The sequence below is a fragment of the Hemitrygon akajei genome, chromosome 17 (assembly GCF_048418815.1).
Source record: "Hemitrygon akajei chromosome 17, sHemAka1.3, whole genome shotgun sequence".
NCBI lineage: Eukaryota > Metazoa > Chordata > Chondrichthyes > Myliobatiformes > Dasyatidae > Hemitrygon > Hemitrygon akajei.
Window position 1 is genome coordinate 25,802,841 of NC_133140.1, and position 19,659 is coordinate 25,822,499.

The 19,659-nt window shown below is 42.7% G+C and overlaps 1 protein-coding gene across 2 annotated transcripts in view; it reads right to left on the minus strand.

Moving 5' to 3' along the window:
- Positions 1-16,657: 16,657 nt before the first annotated feature.
- The window catches only part of LOC140740549 (palmitoyltransferase ZDHHC1-like), a 50,278-nt gene continuing 47,276 nt past the window's right edge, over positions 16,658-19,659 (minus strand). For both annotated transcript variants that reach the window (XM_073069801.1, XM_073069800.1), the window contains exon 11: positions 16,658-17,368. In XM_073069801.1, coding sequence (XP_072925902.1) covers positions 17,217-17,368 — 152 coding nt within the window. In that variant the 3' untranslated portion in view covers positions 16,658-17,216. The remainder of the gene's footprint in view (positions 17,369-19,659) is intronic.

Sequence of the window (19,659 nt, forward strand, 5' to 3'; positions counted from 1 at the left end):
AGGTAGAAAAGTTTTACTGTGGTGAGTTACAAAAGCAAGAAAATGGGTCTAGCTGGGATAGGTTTCTCGGTCCACGTGGGCGAAATGGGCCGAAGTCCCAGTGCAGTGCCGTATGGAGCCATGGATCAATTTAGATGGCGGTGGGGTGTGTTTCTTGGGATGCCGCGGATAGTAGGGTGTTGTGAGAATGCTATAGGATTATTGTGTGATTTATGTAATTAGTGCTTGATAGTAGGCATGGACGTAGCCGCGCGAATGTATAACTTATTCCCGTAAGCCAGCAAAATATTCTCCAATTGTGGTCGCATAATACAGTAAACTGAAGAAACAAGGACGGGAACTAACTGTCCCATTGATATGAAATTATTTTGTGTGAAATAATATCCACCTGACTTTTGGTGCTGAGAGCAATAATCACCCCCAGGTTAATAGAAGGGAATGATGATAATCACAGTCTTGGGTAAAACAAAGTACAGATGTCTTAAGAGCTTAAAATGCTCCTTACAAATATTAGCCAGATTGTATGTAAATCGTCATATGCCTGTTAACTGAATTTTATTCATGGCTAAAGCGGTGTTTAATTTGTTTGAAAGTACTCATAATTAAGATAAACATTTCTTTAGAGTTTTAAGGTTTTTAAATTTTTAACTTTCGTTTTCGTTTTGGAAGATTTGAGAAGTTTTGAAATTTACCAAGAAAAAGTCAGATGTGTAAAACGTTTTCGATTTGACAGTCCCAGTTAACTCGACGGCTATTGGATTAATTTTCTCAGGAGATGTGTTGGACTATTCGGGAAACCCCATGAATTGTGCAATATCAGACTATTTCCTTGTGCATGACTTTATCACATAAAATGTTTCCCCAGCCATCAGGAGAGTTCTCATAGTTAAAAAGTACTTACTGGCATCTTGCAAGGATGGCAAATTCCACTGTTCTTATACTCATACCTTAACGTGAAAGGTGCTTGGTAGAGTAAGGAGAATCAAAGCGTGGGAAACAAAATCACTCCCTTAATTTGCAACCATTCATCGGGTGATCGATCAGAAAACTTAGATCTGTTTTGCTCTCCACTGACGCTCTGTGAGCAGTCGTTAATCTCCATGTTTCCTCTACTTTTGGGGGCATCGGGTTTTTTTTCGAATATTTTGCTGCTGTTGTCCAGAAATTACTGTGCTATCTAACCTGATATTCATCCCCATGGTCTTGTGTTACTTCATTCATGTCTTTGAAAACATAGTGAGAAGAATTGGTCCAAGACCAAAGAGACTTCAGCTTCCGTCCCTTCTCTCAGCGGCAGCTATCGAAACAATTCTCCGTCAGACACAGCACGTTACCTTTAGCTCCCACTGTTGACATTTTCCGATAACGTCGAATATTTTCTCAAAGGACTGAAAAAAGAGCATTCATATCAATAACACAAGAATTCTGCAGATACTGGAATCTAGAGCAACACACACAAAATGAACTCAGCAGACCAGGCAGCATCTATGGAAATGAATGAACAGTCAACGTTTCGTTCCGAGTCCCTTCATTAGGACTGGAAAGGAGGGAGGAATATGCCAGAATAAAAAGCCGGTGAGATGGAGGACAAATTAGAAGGTGATAGGTGAAGCCAGGTTGAGGGGGCTTTGGGGGAGGGGGGAAGAGGAGCGTGTGCGGTTGGGCGGTGGGATGATGTAAGAAGCTGGGAGGTAAGAGGTTGAAAATGCAAAAAGCTGGAGAATAAGGAATCTAATAGGAGAGGAAAGTAGACTATGGTAGAAAGGGAAGGAACTGGGACAGAAGAGGTTATAGGCAGCAGAGCAGAGAAGATAAGAGGACAGAGGTGGGATCAGAAGAGAGACGTGGGAGGGAAAAATACTTGAAGGAGAAGTCGATGTTCATGTCGTCTGTTTGGTGGCTACCTAGACTGAATCCGAGGAGTTGCTCGCCCACCCTGCGAGTAGCCTCATGAAGGCTTAAGGAGAGAACATGAATCGAAATGTCGGAAGGTGAATGGATAGGAATAAAAATAATTGGCCACTAGCAAATTCCGCATTTTGGGATGGACTGGAGGTGCTCGAAAATTGGTCCCACAGTTTAAGTCGAGACTCACCAGTGTAGAGGAAGCCGCATCGGTAGCTCTGGCTACAGTAGACGACGCTAACCGATTTGCAGGTGGAGTGTTGACTCACATTTCTTGGTTCTGAATGGAGGTGATGAAGTTATAATTTTCAGGTTGTCTTCGCCTGTCAGGTAATTTTTCCTTCCATTTCGATTTTCATTTTTGATTCGAAAACAAGCTGATGTCTTCACCCATCGTGCTACAAGTTTGACAACACCTCAAAGTCATTTACATAGCTATGTCAGTCTAGAATCTAGCTCGGTTGTGAAATAAATTACACAAATAATATCCTTTTATTCATAGAACGGCCACTTATTTGTTTCAGTGCGAGATCTGATGTCGATATGCGACCACATTTCATTATTTTCTGCCTTAAGTGAAAATAAAAAGCAATCATTCTCCGAATAGTCGCTCATGATGTAAATGTTCACGCTTGGAAGGCTGTCAGCAATCGATACGGTTAAAGATTAAGACTGAAAACTCTGTTTTATTTAACATTGTGATAAAGCTTCTCATTATTCTCTTTCCAGAACGCACACGCCGTAGAATCGAAACCCGGATATCGCAGAAAAATATTAGAAACACTCAGTTGCGAAGAAAAGACTTTGAAGTCACTTTACATTTTTAAAAAAATCTATTGTCTGTAACCTAAACGTCGAGCTTTAAACATAAAGCCAACAGTACGCAAATCGATTTTTGAGACACGTAAATTTTAACCACAAAGACTTTCCGTGATATCATCAGCGGGTTCGTTAGTGCGTTTCTATTCTCTGCTATTTCTAGTTTCCTGTTAACCTTCACCAGGAGTTTGTTGTAGATCTTTAGCTGAAAGAAAACATTGAATCCTGGAGTGCATCACGAAGAGGGCTTTTCCACCCGTTTCATCCATTCAGAACGAAATATTTACGTAGCCGTCCTTACACCTGCCTGCAGCACGGTACCACTTCCTCTAACAACTTGTTCTATATACCTACCGCCCTCTGTCTGAAAACCATGCTGTGCTCAGCTCCCCTTTAAATATTTTCTCTCTCAGTTCACAGTTGTGTCTTCTAAATTTGGATCCCCTGCATTGAGAATTGGGCTATGAGCTCCTTGCATATTAATGTCCGTAACAATTGGTTTTATTTTCAAATTCATAAGGTGATCCTTCAGTCACCTGTACTCCAGAGTAAACAATCCATGTCTATCCAATCTCTCCGTGCCACTAAAACATTCCATCCCAGGCAATGTCCCAGATAATCTCTTTTGCTATCGTTCTAACTCTACTACGTGCTATCTGTGGACAGAAGAGCACACGACACTCCAAGACCGGCCTTGCCATTGTCTACTGGTACAACATGGTGTTCCAGCTCTCGTCAAAATACTGCCAAGAGGGCAAGTAGGCTAAACGCCTTCTTATCTGGATCCTGATGTGTCGTCGTTAAGTGCACACTAAAATCCCTTTGTGCATCAACGCTTCTAAGGTCCCTCCAGTATATCCTGTCACTATTCACGGCAGAGAAAATCATAAGCACGGGAGATTCTAAAATCCAGAGTAGCAAACACAAAATGCTGGAGGAACTCAGCATAGAAAACATAGAAACATAGAAAATAGGTGCAGGAGTAGGCCATTCGGCCCTTCAAGCCTGCACCGCCATTCAGTATGATCATGGCTGATCATCCAACTCAGAACCCTGTACCTGCTTTCCCTGCATACCCCCTGATCCCTTTAGCTACAAGAGCCATATCTAACTTCCTCTTAAATATAGCCAATGAACAAGCCTCAACTGTTTCCTGTGGCAGAGAATTCCAGATTCACCACTCTCTGTGTGAAGAAGTTTTTCCTCATCTCGGTCCTAAAAGGCTTCCCCTTTATCTTTAAACTGTGACCCCTCGTTCTGGACTTCCCCAACATCGGAAACAATCTTCCTGCATTTAGCCTGTCCAATCCCTTTAGAATTTTATACAGGTCAAGCGCCATCTCTGACAGGGGCTCCCAACCTCGGTTAATGGTGGGGTCTATGGCATGAAAAGGTAGGATACCCCTGATATATGGATAGGTATAAACAATCAACGTTTCGGTTCGAGACCCTTCTTCAGTCTTTGAAGAGGATATGCCCTTGATTAGCCTGGTTTCTTAGGGGGAGGGAAGCAACGTTCCCTCCACTTAATTTTTAACAGCACACGGACCAACAGCTGCTCCAAGAAGGAAATGTTGCCATGGCTTGTAAAAGGATTATGTACGGACTGGCGGTTTATTAACAATGATCTACCGACTTCCATTCTGAGCTTATCGTTAGAATTTCTAACAGCGTTGAAACTTTAAACACTGACAATGTAAATATGTCGAAACTCTAAAATGTTACGCAGTAATAGTTGGGGTGCGGTTGATATTTTAAAGAACATACGGATTATATACACCAACACAATTAATTACAGGGTATTTTATAATTATATTCACATAGATTTCAAAATTATATCAGCAACAAATGCGACCTGTGCGGAAGTGCTTCACTTACCACGTGGGGGAGCACCCGCGCAGATGAGAGGGAACAGTGATGCCAAGTGTATACGGACTACATAGATGGGAGGCTGGTTTCCTGATGAACTGAGCTGTGTCCATAACCTTCTGCATTTTTGCTGTGTTAGACCACCTCCCACTGTCAACATTTCGGTATTACCATTGATTTGAGACTTATGTATAACTTTGAATCATGGTAAAGTTGAATCTTGCTGTACAAAAGCTTCATATGTGTTCATTACAGACGAGGATTATACCTCTCTGGAGAAATCCTCTTCGTTTTGAATCGTCGACATAGATTCGTCGAAAGACTGATGTAATACTTTGGTTGTGAAAGAAAAATGATGCCTCTTATCGTCATGCAGAAAGGGTTCTCTGTGAATAAACAATGTTATTTCAATCCGACGTCTGTATGATCCATCTACAAAGTGCAAAGTACAAAGATGGCCACTGGGGACTCACTGCCCTCCCACCGGTATTCAGATTTGTAAATATAGTACGGTCCCTGTATCCCCTGTATCTACGTTGAGTTACCACGCCGGAGGTCCCTACCCTACAAGACAATCAAATGCTACCTTCGCAGTCCAGCAGGTTGGAAGAGTTAAAACTTGCCTTACGAGGTAGCAACTTTATTCGCTGTTATTATATTTAAGTTACACACTGCGCTGCACTTTAACAAGTGAATTCAATACCCGAATATACCTGTTTCCACGTGGGTGGGACCACAATTCAGTGAATGCTTACGAGATGCTAACATCACTTATTAGTTGTTTCCTTCTTATGTTGCCAGCGGGACTCAGCTATTTGGCCGCACAAATATAATATTTATTTCACATCATTCTGTGACATGAACATTTTTCGCCTTCTGAGACTGTTAATTATCACCTAAGACATTGATAAGATCAATCGTGAAAAAATAGTAAGCTAAATTTCAAGATGATATTTATTAAAATGTGCAATATTCATTCGTGAATGCGCGCTCAAACAGGCATACATATTGATGCATACATTTACTGTAGCCACTGCTTCTGAAATTTGCTTTTACATGGAGCCCATTAAGAAACAATTGCCAGAAGAGGGTTTGATAATGTCGTACACTAACGTGCTTTGCTATAATTTTTTTAGAGAGATCTATTCATTTTGTATACAGGATATTCTACAGTGCTAGCAAATAATGCTACAGGGTTGAAACGACGATGAAATGAGTGACAATGAACACGTTATGAAACGTATTTTAGAAAATATCAACAGCACTTCACATCTGCTTGCTGAATTGGTCCGCTTTTGTGACTTTGCGATTCAAGAAAATGACAATCCGTTGTTTGTTAGTTTTATTCATGGGTAGATGGAAAACGAAAAAGACAGATAGGAATAGAAAGATACTGCCAATTAATAATAAGATATTAGATTTGGAATTTTTATTTGAATGTAGAAGTGAAAGCATTATTTACGAGCGGAAAGGTCGAGGAGATTTGAGATGCAAAGTGACCTGGGTGAACGAAGCCAATGAATGATTCGCGATAGGAAATCTACCCCAGCCACCCATCATTCAGGCAAATCTTCAAGCAGAAAGCCGGCTGTAGGGGTCACGGGTCGGCGGTAAAACGAGGATGCTGATCAAGCCAATCAGCCATAAGACCATAAGGTATTGGAGGAGATTCTGGCCATTACGCCTAAGGGGTCTTCTCCATTCTTGCTAACACCATAAGATATAGTAGTAGAAGTAGGCCATTCGGCCTATCGAGTCTGCTAGGCCATTCAATCATGGGCTGATCCAATTCTTTAGGTCATGCCCACTCCCCTGCCTTCACCCGATACTCTTTCATGCCCTGCATAATCAAGAAACTATCTATCTCTGCCTTGAATGCATACAATTTATATTGGTCCTATATCTACCCTCGACTGCCTTTAACCCTTTACGTACTTGAAAATAAGCTTTTAGTATCTTCTTTGATATAAGTCGCCAGCTTCCTTTCAGAATTCATCTTTTCCTTCCTAATGACCTTCTGAGCTTCCTTCTGCAAGTTTTTAAGAGCTTCCAAATCCTCTATAGTTCCACTAGCTCTGGCCTCCTTGTATGTCCTTTCTATTGCTTTTACTTTGGCTCTGACTTTACTTGTTAGCCACGGTAGTGTCCTTATTACCTTTGAAAATATCTTGCTATTTGGAATATATCTATCTTGCACTTCCCTCATTTTTTTGCAGATACTCCAGCCATTGCTGCTCTGTTGTCCTTCCTGCAAATGTCCCTATCCAGTCAACTTCAACCAGTTCGCCTCTCATGCTATTGTAATTTCCTTTATTCCACTGAAATACAGACACATTGGATTTTATTTTTCCCTCTGAAATTTCAATGCGAACTCGATCATATTGTGATCACTCTTGCCTAATGGTTCCTTAACGTTCAGCTCTCTTATCCCCTTCGGATCATTTCACAACACCCAATCCAGCACAGCCAATCCCCTAGTGAGGTCGACAACAAGCTGTTCTAAAAAGTCATCCCTTGGACATTCTACAAATTCTCTCTCTTGAGGACCAGTGCTGAGCTGGTTTTCTCAATCCACTTCCATGTTAAAATCCCCAACGATTATCATTGCGTTTCTGACACGCCTTTTCTATCTGTTGCTGTAATTTGTAATCCACATCCTGGCTGCTGTTCGGAGGCCTGTATACAACTGCCATTAGGATCCTTTTACCTTTCCCATTTCTTAACTCAACCAGTAGAGTTTCTACACCTTCCAATCCTATGTCATCTCTTTCTAATGATTTAATATGAATTTTTTTACACAGAGCAACACCATCCCCTCTGCCTACTAATCTGTCTTTCGGTTACACTGTATATCCTTGGACGTTAGGCTCCTAATTGCAGCTATCCTTTAGCCGAGTTTCAGACATGACCTCAACATCATATTTGCCAATCTGTAGCTGAATTTCAAGCTCGTCCATTTTATTCCTTAAGCTGCTTGCATTCAAATATAACACTTTCAGTCCAGTATTTGTCGCTTTCTGTTTTAACTGCAAGACGCCTCTATTGCCCTGTAACTCATGCCACTGGCTGTTATTAAGCCTCATCTCCTGCTTGTCCTTTGTATAATCTCTGTTGCACGCTATCTTTGATTTATTTCTGTTTCCCATTCCTCAACCCTATCACTCAGGTTTCGATCCCCTGCCAAATGAGTTAAAACCCTCCCTATCAGCTCTATTAAATGTGCCCGCTTGGATATTGGACGCCTTTGAGTTCATATGTAATCCCCCCCCCCCTTTTTGTACAGGCCGTTTCTCCCCCAGAAGAGCCCCCAATGATTCAGGAATCTGAAGCCCTGCCGCCACACATTAATACGCCTGAACATGCTATTTTTGCACTCGCTAGCAAGTGGCACAGACGGCAATCCTGAGATTACTGCCCTGGACGTCCTGCCTTTCAGCTTTCTACCAAACTCCCTGAATTCTCTCTTCACACTCCTACCTTTTCCTACATTTGTCATTCGTACCAATGTGTACCAGGACTTCTGGCTGTTCACCCTCTGCCTTCAGAATACTCTGCACCCAATCTGAGACACCCGGTACCCTGGCACCTGGGAGGCAACACACCATGCAGATACCTCCATCAGGCTGACAGAACCTGCTATCTAGTCCCTTCATTATGGAACCCCCTATAACTACCGCATTCATCATCTTCCTCTTTCCCTTCTGTAACACGGAACCAGGCTCAGTGCCGCAGACCCGAACACCGTTGTCGTTCTCTGTAAAGTCATCCCCCCCTCAACCGCTTCCAAAATGAGATAACAATTACAGAGGCGGATGGCCACGGGGATGCTCTCTACTATCTGAGCTCTGCCCTTCGCTTCCCTGACCGTCACCCACTTATCTTATTCCTGCTGCCTCGGGGTGAATAACTCTATCTATCTCTTGTTCATTTTCCCTAATAAGCCGAAGCTCATCGAGCCACAGTTCCAGATCCCTACCATGTTCTGTCAGGAGCTGCATCTCGGTGTACTTGGCGCAGATGTGGCCATTTGGGAAACTGGAAGATTCCCGGGATTCCCACATCTGACACCAGAGCAAAATACTAACCCTACCAACATGTTCAAAAAATGTAAAGTAATACCTCAAAAATGTAAAGAAAAAGCAAAAACCAAGTCCACCTACCCACTTACCTCGCCTAAAACAGAATGAGCCAAAGCCTTTTGCTCCTACTCGCGCCACTGGCCTACTCCTGACAATCGCCGCTCCGCTGAACCATTCTGTACTTTAGTTCGTCGAGCTCAGTTGCCGCCGCTCATAGGCCCCGCACAATGGACCAACGTCCGCCAAGCTCTCGTTTTAAATAACCGAGATATCAGTACCGTCTTTAAGCAGGATTTTGCTACCGGAGCACTGCAAAGAGGATAATACGCATTCATTAAAAAAGGCCCGCAAGTACAGGTAGCGAGCCACGGATCAAAGCCGGGAAAAGATACTGAATGAAGGACAGAATCTGTCACAGTTTGGAAAGGCAAAGAGTGTAAAAGTGACCGTCACAGTGGATTTCTCATGGGGAATCCTCTCTCAAAAATTTGATTCAGTTGTTTTGAAGAGGCTGTGTAGAAAATTGCTAAGGGGAGGGCAGTAGACTACATCTTAATTAAATTTTGCAAGTTCCCGTATGACAGTCTAGTATAGAACGCTGGGTGACTCGGGAGCCAGAGTGAGCCAGCCAAATGAACACAGGAACACATAATTGGTTTCCTAGGGAATCAGACGGTGATAGCGGAGATTTGATACCAAGAGCAAAGGCTTGCAACTAGTGACCTATTGAACAGGTAGGTCCTGGTTCCAGAATTGTGTGACATCTCTGAAATATTTAGTTAATAGTATTTTAGGTTGTTATAAATTTCAGGATGCAGCGGAATTAGTGACATACCAGACAGTGAAAGTTAACTAAGACGAGGAACTGGGGAAGTGGGCCAAGCAATTGCAGATAGATTTTAACTCAGATATTCGCAAATATGTGTTCGTTGCTTTTTGGTTATTTAAGCTAGGGCAGAACTTGCACAACAGATTTCCGGCGTTGAAGTAGAACACGGTGACTGAGTGGTACAGGCACTTTGATCTGTAGAATTGTTGACAGACGTGGACAGGCTGGTAAAGAACTTGGACCCTCTCCAATTTGCCTACGGCAGCAACAGGTCAACAGCTCTTCACTCAATCCTTGGACTCTGGACAGTGAAGATGCATACATCTGGATGATCTTCACTGACTACAACTCTGTATTCAACACCATCATCCCCTCAAAACTAAACTATACGCTTCATCAGAAAGGAGGAACAGAAGCCTCAGGTCCCACCCTTCCAGGTTTAGGAACAGTTAATTCCCCTCAAACATCAGGCTCTTGAGCCAGAGAGGACAACTTCACTCAGTCCAATACTGAACTGATTCCATAACCTAATTCATCTCATCCCTCACCTGCATTCAGGGCTCCAAACAGTCCTTCCAGGCGAGGCAGCACTTCACCTGTGAATCTGCTCAGGTGGTCTATTGTGTCCTGTGCTCCCGATGCAGCCTCCTCTGCATTGGTGAGACCCATTGTAAATTGGAGGGGGGGACAGATTCATCGAGCACCTCTGCTCCATCTACTGGAAGTGGAAATTCCCTGTGGCCAAACATTTTAATTCCCATTCTCGTTCTGACACGTTGTCCATGGCCTCCTCTTGTGCCATGATGGATGGAAGAGCAACACTTTATATCCTGTCTGGGCAGCATCCAACCTGATGGTATGAATATTGGTTTCTCTTTTCAGTAAAAAAAAATTCTCTCCTCTCCTCCCTCTATTCCCCACTCTGGCCTCTTACCTCTTCTCACTTATCACCTCCTTCCCTTTCTCCTGTGGTCCACTCTCCTATCCTATCAGATTCCTTTATCTCCAGCCCTTTACCTTCCCTACCCACCTTGTTTCATCTACCACCGTCTAGCTAGCCTCCTTCCCCTTTTAATTCTGGTGTCTTCCCTCTTCCTTTCCAGTCCCGAAGAAGGGTCTCAGCTGAACCGTCGACTGTTATTCATTTCCATGGATGTTGCCTTAGTTGCCGACTCTCTCCAGTGAGTTGCTCTGTATTTGTTTACTTGCTTTTTTTTGTATGATTTGTTTTTTTTTTGCACATTCAATGTTTGCCAATCTTAGTTTTATATGGTTTTCCATGGATCCTATTGTGTTTCTTTGTTTTGTGGGTGTTTGCAACAAGATTAATCTCAAGGATGTACTATTTATTTTGAACTTTGAAGTATTCCTTTAGGACTGGGTGAATGTTTGATTGACTTTATTCAATTCAATAAAGATAAGCACAAATGAGCAGAAGGCAGAGTTATGGCTCATGGTTAAAGCTGTGAAGGTTGTTAGAAAACGGACATCATAATGACAGTTTGTGGTATTTCATGCTTTTTGTAATGATCATAGCAGACACTAAGTCTATGTCTTTTTTTGGAATGTGAGGTGAAACCAGAGCAGCTGTTGGAAACACACATGGTCACAGGGAGAATGTATAAATTTCTTACAGGGAGTGGTAAATCCTGTTCGGTAATGTAAAGAGCTGCACTAACCATTACACTCTGCACCAAGTACAAGACAAAGGTTCACAGTGAGAAAAACAGAAAGACGGAGAAGAGAGCTGGTAGAGGGGAACTGGTTGTCTCTGGTGTCCAAAAAGAAGCGGAGGGCTTTGATGCTTTCCTGGTGGGGGGTGGAGGTGTATAGGGACTGGACATCCATAGTGAAAACGAGACGACCAGGGCAAGGGGTCTACTGAACTCATATCAGAAGACCTTGACTCAGTTTTATTCCCCCGGTTCAGTTCCTTCCTACCCACATAGGTGACACTTCACACGCTCTTTGTCTTGTCAATGGAAAAACTCCTTTTTGTAATAAGAAACAGATGAGTACATGGATTAGAAATAACACTAAGGATACAAGGTCTGGTTCCATTCCATTGTTTTTGTGTATTCATTCTGTGGTACAACATGGTCTTTTTGAATTCATCCAAGGTTTGCGATAAAGATTACAGTGTGAATTCAGTACTCACCACTACAAAGAGAAAATCCAACATCAGCTGAATGACTTGGCATTTGCAGAACTGAATGTGAGAAGACAGGAGCTGCTGTGGGCAACTTCTTGTTTCTCCATTGAGTGTCATGTTGGGAATTTCTTTGGTGAAATGTGAAATCAGTTGATTGACAAGAAGATCAATCATTCAAACATTAAGTTTCATAAAACAACAAATCTGACATCATACAGGACAGTAATAATAAACCCGATTCTGATTGCAATACTGTGATTTCTGTATAAGACGTAACTGAAGTTTCAATAGTTTGCTAAGGCATAATTACTGCTTGGAAACCTTTGGTCAATATACTAATTTTACATGTGTTTAATCCTTCATAACTACTTCAAAATGTTTAAAGAATTTTGAGAATTCATTGTAGTTTTCATCCATGAACACAGTTTAACATTTACTTTAGTCATTGCAAAATGATTGATAAGTTAAAGTATAATTTTTACTTCCTAGTTAGTTGCCTGTGAGAATTATTCATCAGTTGCTCTGCCAAATCGTCAGCAGGACTACTGTGAACTTCTCATTTTTCTTACAACATGGATAATGCCCCATGTTTCCCCTTTAACTATTCTTTCTTTAAACGCTGATCAACTCTATCCTAATTCCACCTAGCTGCGGAAATCAATCAATGTACCAAGTACCATATCATTAGGAAACCCGAGTGACTGGGAAAACTCACGCTATCACAGAGATGGTGCAAACTCCATGTAGAGCACTCCTTTCAGCAACTGACGTCAGGGATGAAATCAAATGAAAAAGCAAAATCCCTATCACAGACTCGGTCGATCCTTGAGAGCAAACTTCTTCCAAGAGCAATAATAGAACACAGAACAGTGCAGCCCACGTTGTGTGGAGCTTTTAAACTACCCTAATATCAATCCAACCCTTCCCTCCCACATAGCTCTCAATTTTCCTTCATCTATGGTCCTATAAAGTCTTTTAAGACTTTATAGGACCATAGTCTATAGGACTATAGAGTCTTTTAAATTTCCCTCCATCATCACATCTAGCAGTGGGTTCCATACACCCACCACTCTCAGTGTAATAATACATCCCCTACCCTCCTCTGACATCTTCCCCTTCCCCATCTCTACTTTCCTCTAAGCACCTTACAATTATGCCTCCTCACATTGTCCATTTTTGCACTGGGAAAAATCTCTGGCCGTCCACCGGATCTATGCCTCTATCATCTCTTACACCTCTATTAATTCACCACTCAATACCCTTCTCTCCTAAAGGAAACACTCTAGCTCACTAATCTTTCCTCTTAAAACATGCTGTCTAACCCGGGCAGCATCCTGGTAAATCTCCCCTGCACGCTCCCTAAAGTTTCCACATCCTTCCTATAATCAGGTAGCCAGACTGAACACAATAGTCCGACCAGTGTTTTACAGAACTGCAACATGTGTCACTGCCTGCAACAATCAGGTCATCGCACTGAAAATTCCACTTACACTAGTTACATAGAAGTCTCATTGATGCACTGGGGCAGAGCTGTACATTAATATTAAATTTAGTTGCTCTTCAGTTCATTAGCTATCACTTGAAGCTTCAATAAGCTATGTTGGAACTTCAGGAGTGCTGAATTTAACCTAGTTTCTAACAAGCACTAGAAGAAATTTCTTCACAGAACTGAAACAGCTTTAGATTCAAATGCTGAAATAGTTTGAATATTACTATGAAACTGCTCAACACATGTTGCCATACATGGTTAATTATCAAAGTGATGCAGCAAAAAATCCCAAAGGATCTTATTTGTGGAGGTGTTGCCAACAACACATAAATCATACAAGGCTTAGAGCTTAAATAATGTCTGAATTCAGCCATCTCCACGGGCATTGCATGTGTTGATCACTGTCAATAGAAGGTCAACAGCAATTCTTACTAAGGCAGAAAGATGAGCACAGCAATAACAAGGGCATTATAACCCAACTATTCAACTTTGCAATGATCTTTGGAGACAGCCAGGTCGGGTAGCAAGTGCATCATACAGCGTAAAGTGCACCCGAAATAACACCTATAGTGTTACAGGTTTGAAGTGCAGCACATATTTGTAGCACAAGTGTATCTGCACATATTTGTGATGCCAGAATCACAGCTAATGTCTGTTCGATATATGCAGAGTAGACAGATCATGTGTATTATTGACCACACTGCCATATTGGAACTCAATATCCAACTAATATCCTTTTCTCAATCAATCATGTGACAAGTGGGTGAATTGTGCGGAATCTCTTCACTGGAAGCTGCCACCTACTGTAAACACGATTGCAACCACTAGATGGCGCAAGGACCCTGTTGCTGCAGGATGTACAGGTGACTGCTGACTCAGACCGACACAATTACAAACATAGGGACCATATTGCGAGTGGGTGTCAAGGTAACTGTACACTCGGGCTTCCTTCAGGCTGGATATTCAAAACATTTGCCAGTTCCTTTGACCATTATTATATAACTGGGTCATTGAGGCCTGTTTGCAAAGGAATTTAAATAGATTTCATGCTCTCTTGCCAAAGCAGAGTCAGTACTTGTTGGGAGGATCGCTGACTTCCCACACTGAAGGGTGACTCTAATGATACACAGGTACTCGAGTCACAGACATTTAGTGTACAAGCATGCAGCTCAGGGGAAGATCTTTTGTCTGATGTCACCTGCCGCCCTGCTGCAGCAAAACATTTCACGTCATTTGTCAGTGATAATAGATCTGATTCTGATCTCCCGACACTTCAGTGCAAACTACCACTTGCATTTTGAGAAATCAAACAGTAGATAATAATTGTTATGTGCAGAACACATGGTCTATTACTCTGGAAACGAGCATCTCTGGGCTGGTGTAACAGAACTCTGGATTGCTAAAATAACGGTTCCACTATCTGAATGGTTCACAGAAATGTCTGGTCATTTATCCCACTGTAAAAGAGATACCCATCCAAAATTCACTTTTCAGTTCGGCAGCACTGGCCTGTAGGTTACTTATTCTAAGTCCAGGTCTCCTACCCTCAAACTTTTCTACTAATACCCTTTAATTGTTTTACCAATTAATTTAGTTCTGTTCATACATAGTTTGGCCTCCAACAGTTATTATTTAAGCTGTTATCTGACATCACACATGCATTTCCAGGAGGAGTTTGAGCGCACATCAGAAACCCTGTCTGATTTCTCCTACCTTTCTGCCCCTTTGATCCTACAGAGGCAAATTTCAGAATATCCACCACCACTTGAGAGCTGTTAAGGCAGCACAGATTTCAGCAAGGAAGCCAGATCTCTTCTGATCTGCCCGGCTTAATCTCCTGTGGTATAGCAAGCTAAATCTTTCCTAATTCCTCATCAGGCTAGGCACTATCCATAGTTGTTAAGAGCCATAACTAGATCTCTTCCCATTTTCTTATCGGACAATAATAACAACATAGATCTGGTTTGCCTAATGTTGATCATGAGATCTGGGAAAGATCTAGGAAGCCAGCTTTGATGATATAGTCAAAAGTTTGATTTTCTTTGCTACAATCACAACAGGACCATTTGCAAAAAATCTCCTGTTTTTGCAAAATTGAAATGAAAACAGAGAGCGCTGGAAATACAGAAGGTCAGGCAGCATTATTCTGGGAATGAAGGGGTTAAGCTACCAACTATTGAAAGGACTAGATAGCATGGATGTGGAGCAGATGTTTCCTGTGGTTGGGGTATCCAGAGCTAGAGGGCATAGCCTCAAAATTGAAGGGTGACCTTTTAGAACAGGAAGATTTTTTTGAGCCAAAGAGTGGTGAATCTGTGCAATGCTCTGCCACAGAATGTAGTAGAGGCCAAGTCCGTGGACATACTCAGAGCAGGAGTTGATAGATTCCTGATCAGTCAGGGCATTAAGGGATATGGTGAGAGGGCAGGTGTATGGGGTTGAATGGAATTCAGGATCAGCCATGATGGAACGGCGGAGTGGACTCGATGGGCTGGACGGCCTAATTCTGCTCCTGTGTCTTACGGTCTTATCTGTGGAGAAACAGATTCAATGCTTCAGGTACTAAGAAACATTTGAGATCAAGCATTGCTTACGTCGTTAGATTTAGATTTTTAAAAAAAAAGATTTAGAGACATAGCACGGTAACAGCCTTTCCAACCGATGAGCCTGCACAGCCCAGTTACATCCATGTGACCAATTAACCTCATAAACTGTATGTCTTTGGAACGTGGGAGGAAACCAGAGCCACTGGAGGAAATCCACACTGTCCTTACATACAGCACCGTGAATTGAACTCGGGTCTGTGGCGATGCAAAACAACACGCTAACCGTTACGCTACCTTGCCACTCGGTTGTGAAATGAAAACGAGAATGCTCGTAACAGGAAGGAAACCAAGCCACTGTGTATCACAATGGCTTAGTAAGGCTTCTACCGGGATAAATGAGTTACATCCTCTTTGTATGGTTTGTAACAAATTTAGAGCAGTTTATATTTTATTCATGTTGTTGTTCCAGACAGCCCTCCAATAAATTGGACACAAGGCTGGAATTTCTCTCACCATTATTGTTTTGATTTGGTCTGTTAATCCCCACACATTCTCCATCCTACTATGAGACAAGAGTGCTGGGTTTGCAGGAATATAATTAATGCAGCAGAAAACAGATGCTTCACTTCTAGAATATATGTTTGCTACTGTTAGGAGACAGTCAGTGGCTGTTGTTTGCAGTGCTCTGATCTCAGCAACGTGGCCTTGTTTAGTTCCACAAGTGGAATCTTGGAGTGCTGGCTGCCTTTCTGTTGAGGTGCACCACCATTTGTGATGGAGCAATACTAATGTCTGCAAACTGAGTTGAGAGGAAAAGGTTTCAGTGTACGGTAAGGAGATGAAGGTGTTAAATTGGTCTTCCAGTGTGGAGGCTTAATAGAAATAACCATAATGATGTGTATACGACATGGCATTTTAGTGATGCAAGTGTTCCGCAGTAATGTTTAAATAAATTTCACAAGAGGTACGTATACTTTAAAACAATTTATTTTAGTATAGAAACAATGTTGTAGTCTTAAAAAAATTAAAATTGTATCTATAATACTTTTGGCACTTAAGAGTTTAACTATTAAATAACATAGAAATAAAATTTCAATAAAACAAGAGCAATGTCACATTGCCATTAAAAGATTGCCAAGGCCACACAAAATAAATGCTGTGGTTTTAGGAAAAGTGTTTAAAAGAAGCTGTTAAATGATGTTTTCTTCCCCTCAGATTGTCACAATGAACAATTTGTTAATGGAGGGTACTTAAAATGTGATGTGATACTTAAAAATCATCACACTGAACCAGTCCCTGAGTAGCAGTTCCATTTAAGAAATGGCCTTAAATGCGGGAAAACTGTTCAATGCTTGGATCCAAGCCTTTCGATTTTTTGCTTCAGTTGGCTGATCTGGTCTTTTGTTGTGGCGCTCTTTAGAAATAGCAGTCTGCAGAGAATCTCCAAAATTTCTCTGTGCTGTGGAAGGTTGTGCTGGTCTGCATGGCCACTGCTGCACTGCCGAGTCTTGTCTGGACCACCGGGATTTCATTCAGACTCTACAGAGTCTGAACGGTACTCAGCCGGAGGTCCTGCAGCCTGCACGGAGCGGACAGCGCTCACTGATAAAGCAGACAGATAATCCATCGATGGTAAGGATTGGACAGAGAGCACTGAACTCCGAATAGCAGCAGCGAGAGCTGTGGAATGGAACAAACAAGTGGAATTAAAGATTCAAAGTACGTATAAATAATACAAACTTAAGAATTGTCTGCTTGCAGGCAGCCACACAGCAAGAAACCTGAAAGAACCCAATTTAATAAAAGTAAAGACCAACCACCAAATGTGCAGAGAAAAAAATAACACAAATCATGCAAACAATGGAAGCGAGGAACAACAGCAGCATTCTGAACCAAACCGAGTCCCGAGATCCAAATCTCCAGAGCAGCCCGGATAGGCCCAAAGCCTCAGAGTTCAGCTCATCATATTAGTGGGGCAAATCACCGCAAAGTTCGCAGACACAACTGAGGTACTACAGAAATCTTGCACTAAAGCTGTGCTTGTTCTGATATAGTATATGGCTGAAAAGCTCAAGGATGTCGACATGACAGCTTTAACCTTCAGGATTTGGCATGATTATGCTCAGGCCTGGGGATAATGATGGTCAAGATTGAGTACATGGGTCATATGTTCATGCCTCTGCCCACCTGGGCCCTCCACCCCACCTAATCCCCCATGCCTTATTTCTCAAAAAAGGTCCATGCCTGCAAGATTCCCACTATCTTTCTTCCTTGAAGCTCGTCTCAGATTACTTGAAGGCTCCAAAAGAATCCACAAAGCAGGGTACAAGTGGAGAAGATGCAGGAGATGAGAGAACGAGAAAGTAAAACAGATCACAAAACTGAAACATCGGGGTAACCATGAAAAAAATATGTTCCATAAAACAAGAGAAAGATATTAAATAAAACACAAGGTGTCTGGCCCCGATGCTGAACCTGGCAAGATACCGAAAACCTATGTCAGCCAACTGACTGGAGTGTTCAAGGACATCTTCAAACCTCTCATTGCTACAGTCAGCCACAGGCTTAAATAGGGCATTAATCGTACTGGCGTCCAGGAAGAGCAGGGTGAGTTGCCTCAATGACTACTGCATGGTAGCACTCACGTCTCCTGTGATGAAGTGCTTTGAAAGATTGGTCATGGCTAGAGATAACTCCCGCCTGCACAAGGAGCTGGACCCACTGCAATTTGCCCACCACCACAACAGATCTACAGCAGATGCAACTGCACTGGCTCTCCCACTCGACCTTAGGCCACCTGGACAACAGGAATACCAACAACAGAAAGCCGTCTATCGATTACAGCTCAGTATTCAGCATCATCTCCCTCTCAATACTAATCAACAAACTTCAAAACCTGATCTTCTGCACCTCTCTCAGCAACTGGATTCCTGACTTCCTCATCAGGAAACTACTGTGGTCCTCCCCACAGATCTCCCACCTGGTACTTATCCATGCGAGCGTAATTGCTACAGCTGTCCCTATACTTCCTCTCTTACCACCATTCAGGGCCCCAAACAGTCCTTCCAGGTGAGGCAACACTTCACTTGTGAGTCTGCTGGTCATCAATTGCATCCGGTGTTCCTGGTACGGCCTCCTCTACATCGGCGAGACCCGACGCAGATTGGGGGACCGCTTCGTCGAGCACCAACGCTCCGTCTGCCACAACAGACAGGATCTCCCGGTTGCCACCCACTTCAAATTTGCTTCACATTCCCATTCGGATATGTCCATACATGGCCTCCTCTACTGCCATGATGACGCCAAACTCAGGTTGGAGGAACAACACCTCATATACCGTCTCCAACCCTTTGGTATGAACATCGAATTCTCCAACTTCCGGTAATTCCCTCCCTCTCCCTTTCCCCATCCCACTTTCACTCTGCCTCCTCTTCCAGCTGCCTATCACCTCTCTCATGATTCTGCCTTCTTCTACTACCCATAGTGCTTTCCCCTTACATTCCTTCTTCACCTCTCCTGCCTATCCCCTACCTGCTTCCCCTACCCCACCCATTGATCATTCCTCTGATTGGTTTTTCCACCTGGCACCTTCCACCCTCCCCCCAACTTCCTTATAGGGCGCCTGCCCCCTCTTTCTTCAGTCCTGAAAGTCAGTCTCGGCCCGAAACGTTGACTGCTCATTTCAATGGATGCTGCCCGACCTGCTGAGTTCATCCAGCTTATTCGTAAGTGGTGCTGAATGGTTGTAATAACCCCATGCTCAACCCACTGCTCTACTCTCAGCACTCATGACTGTGTGACCAGGCAGAGCTCCAATACCATCCTTAAATTTGCTAATGACACCGCTGTTGTTGGCCGAGTCTCAGATGGCAACAGGGAGGTGTACAAGAGTGAGATGGATCAGCTGATCGAGTGGAGTCACAATAACAACTTTGCGCTCAATGTCAGTGAGACCAAGGAAGTGATTGCAG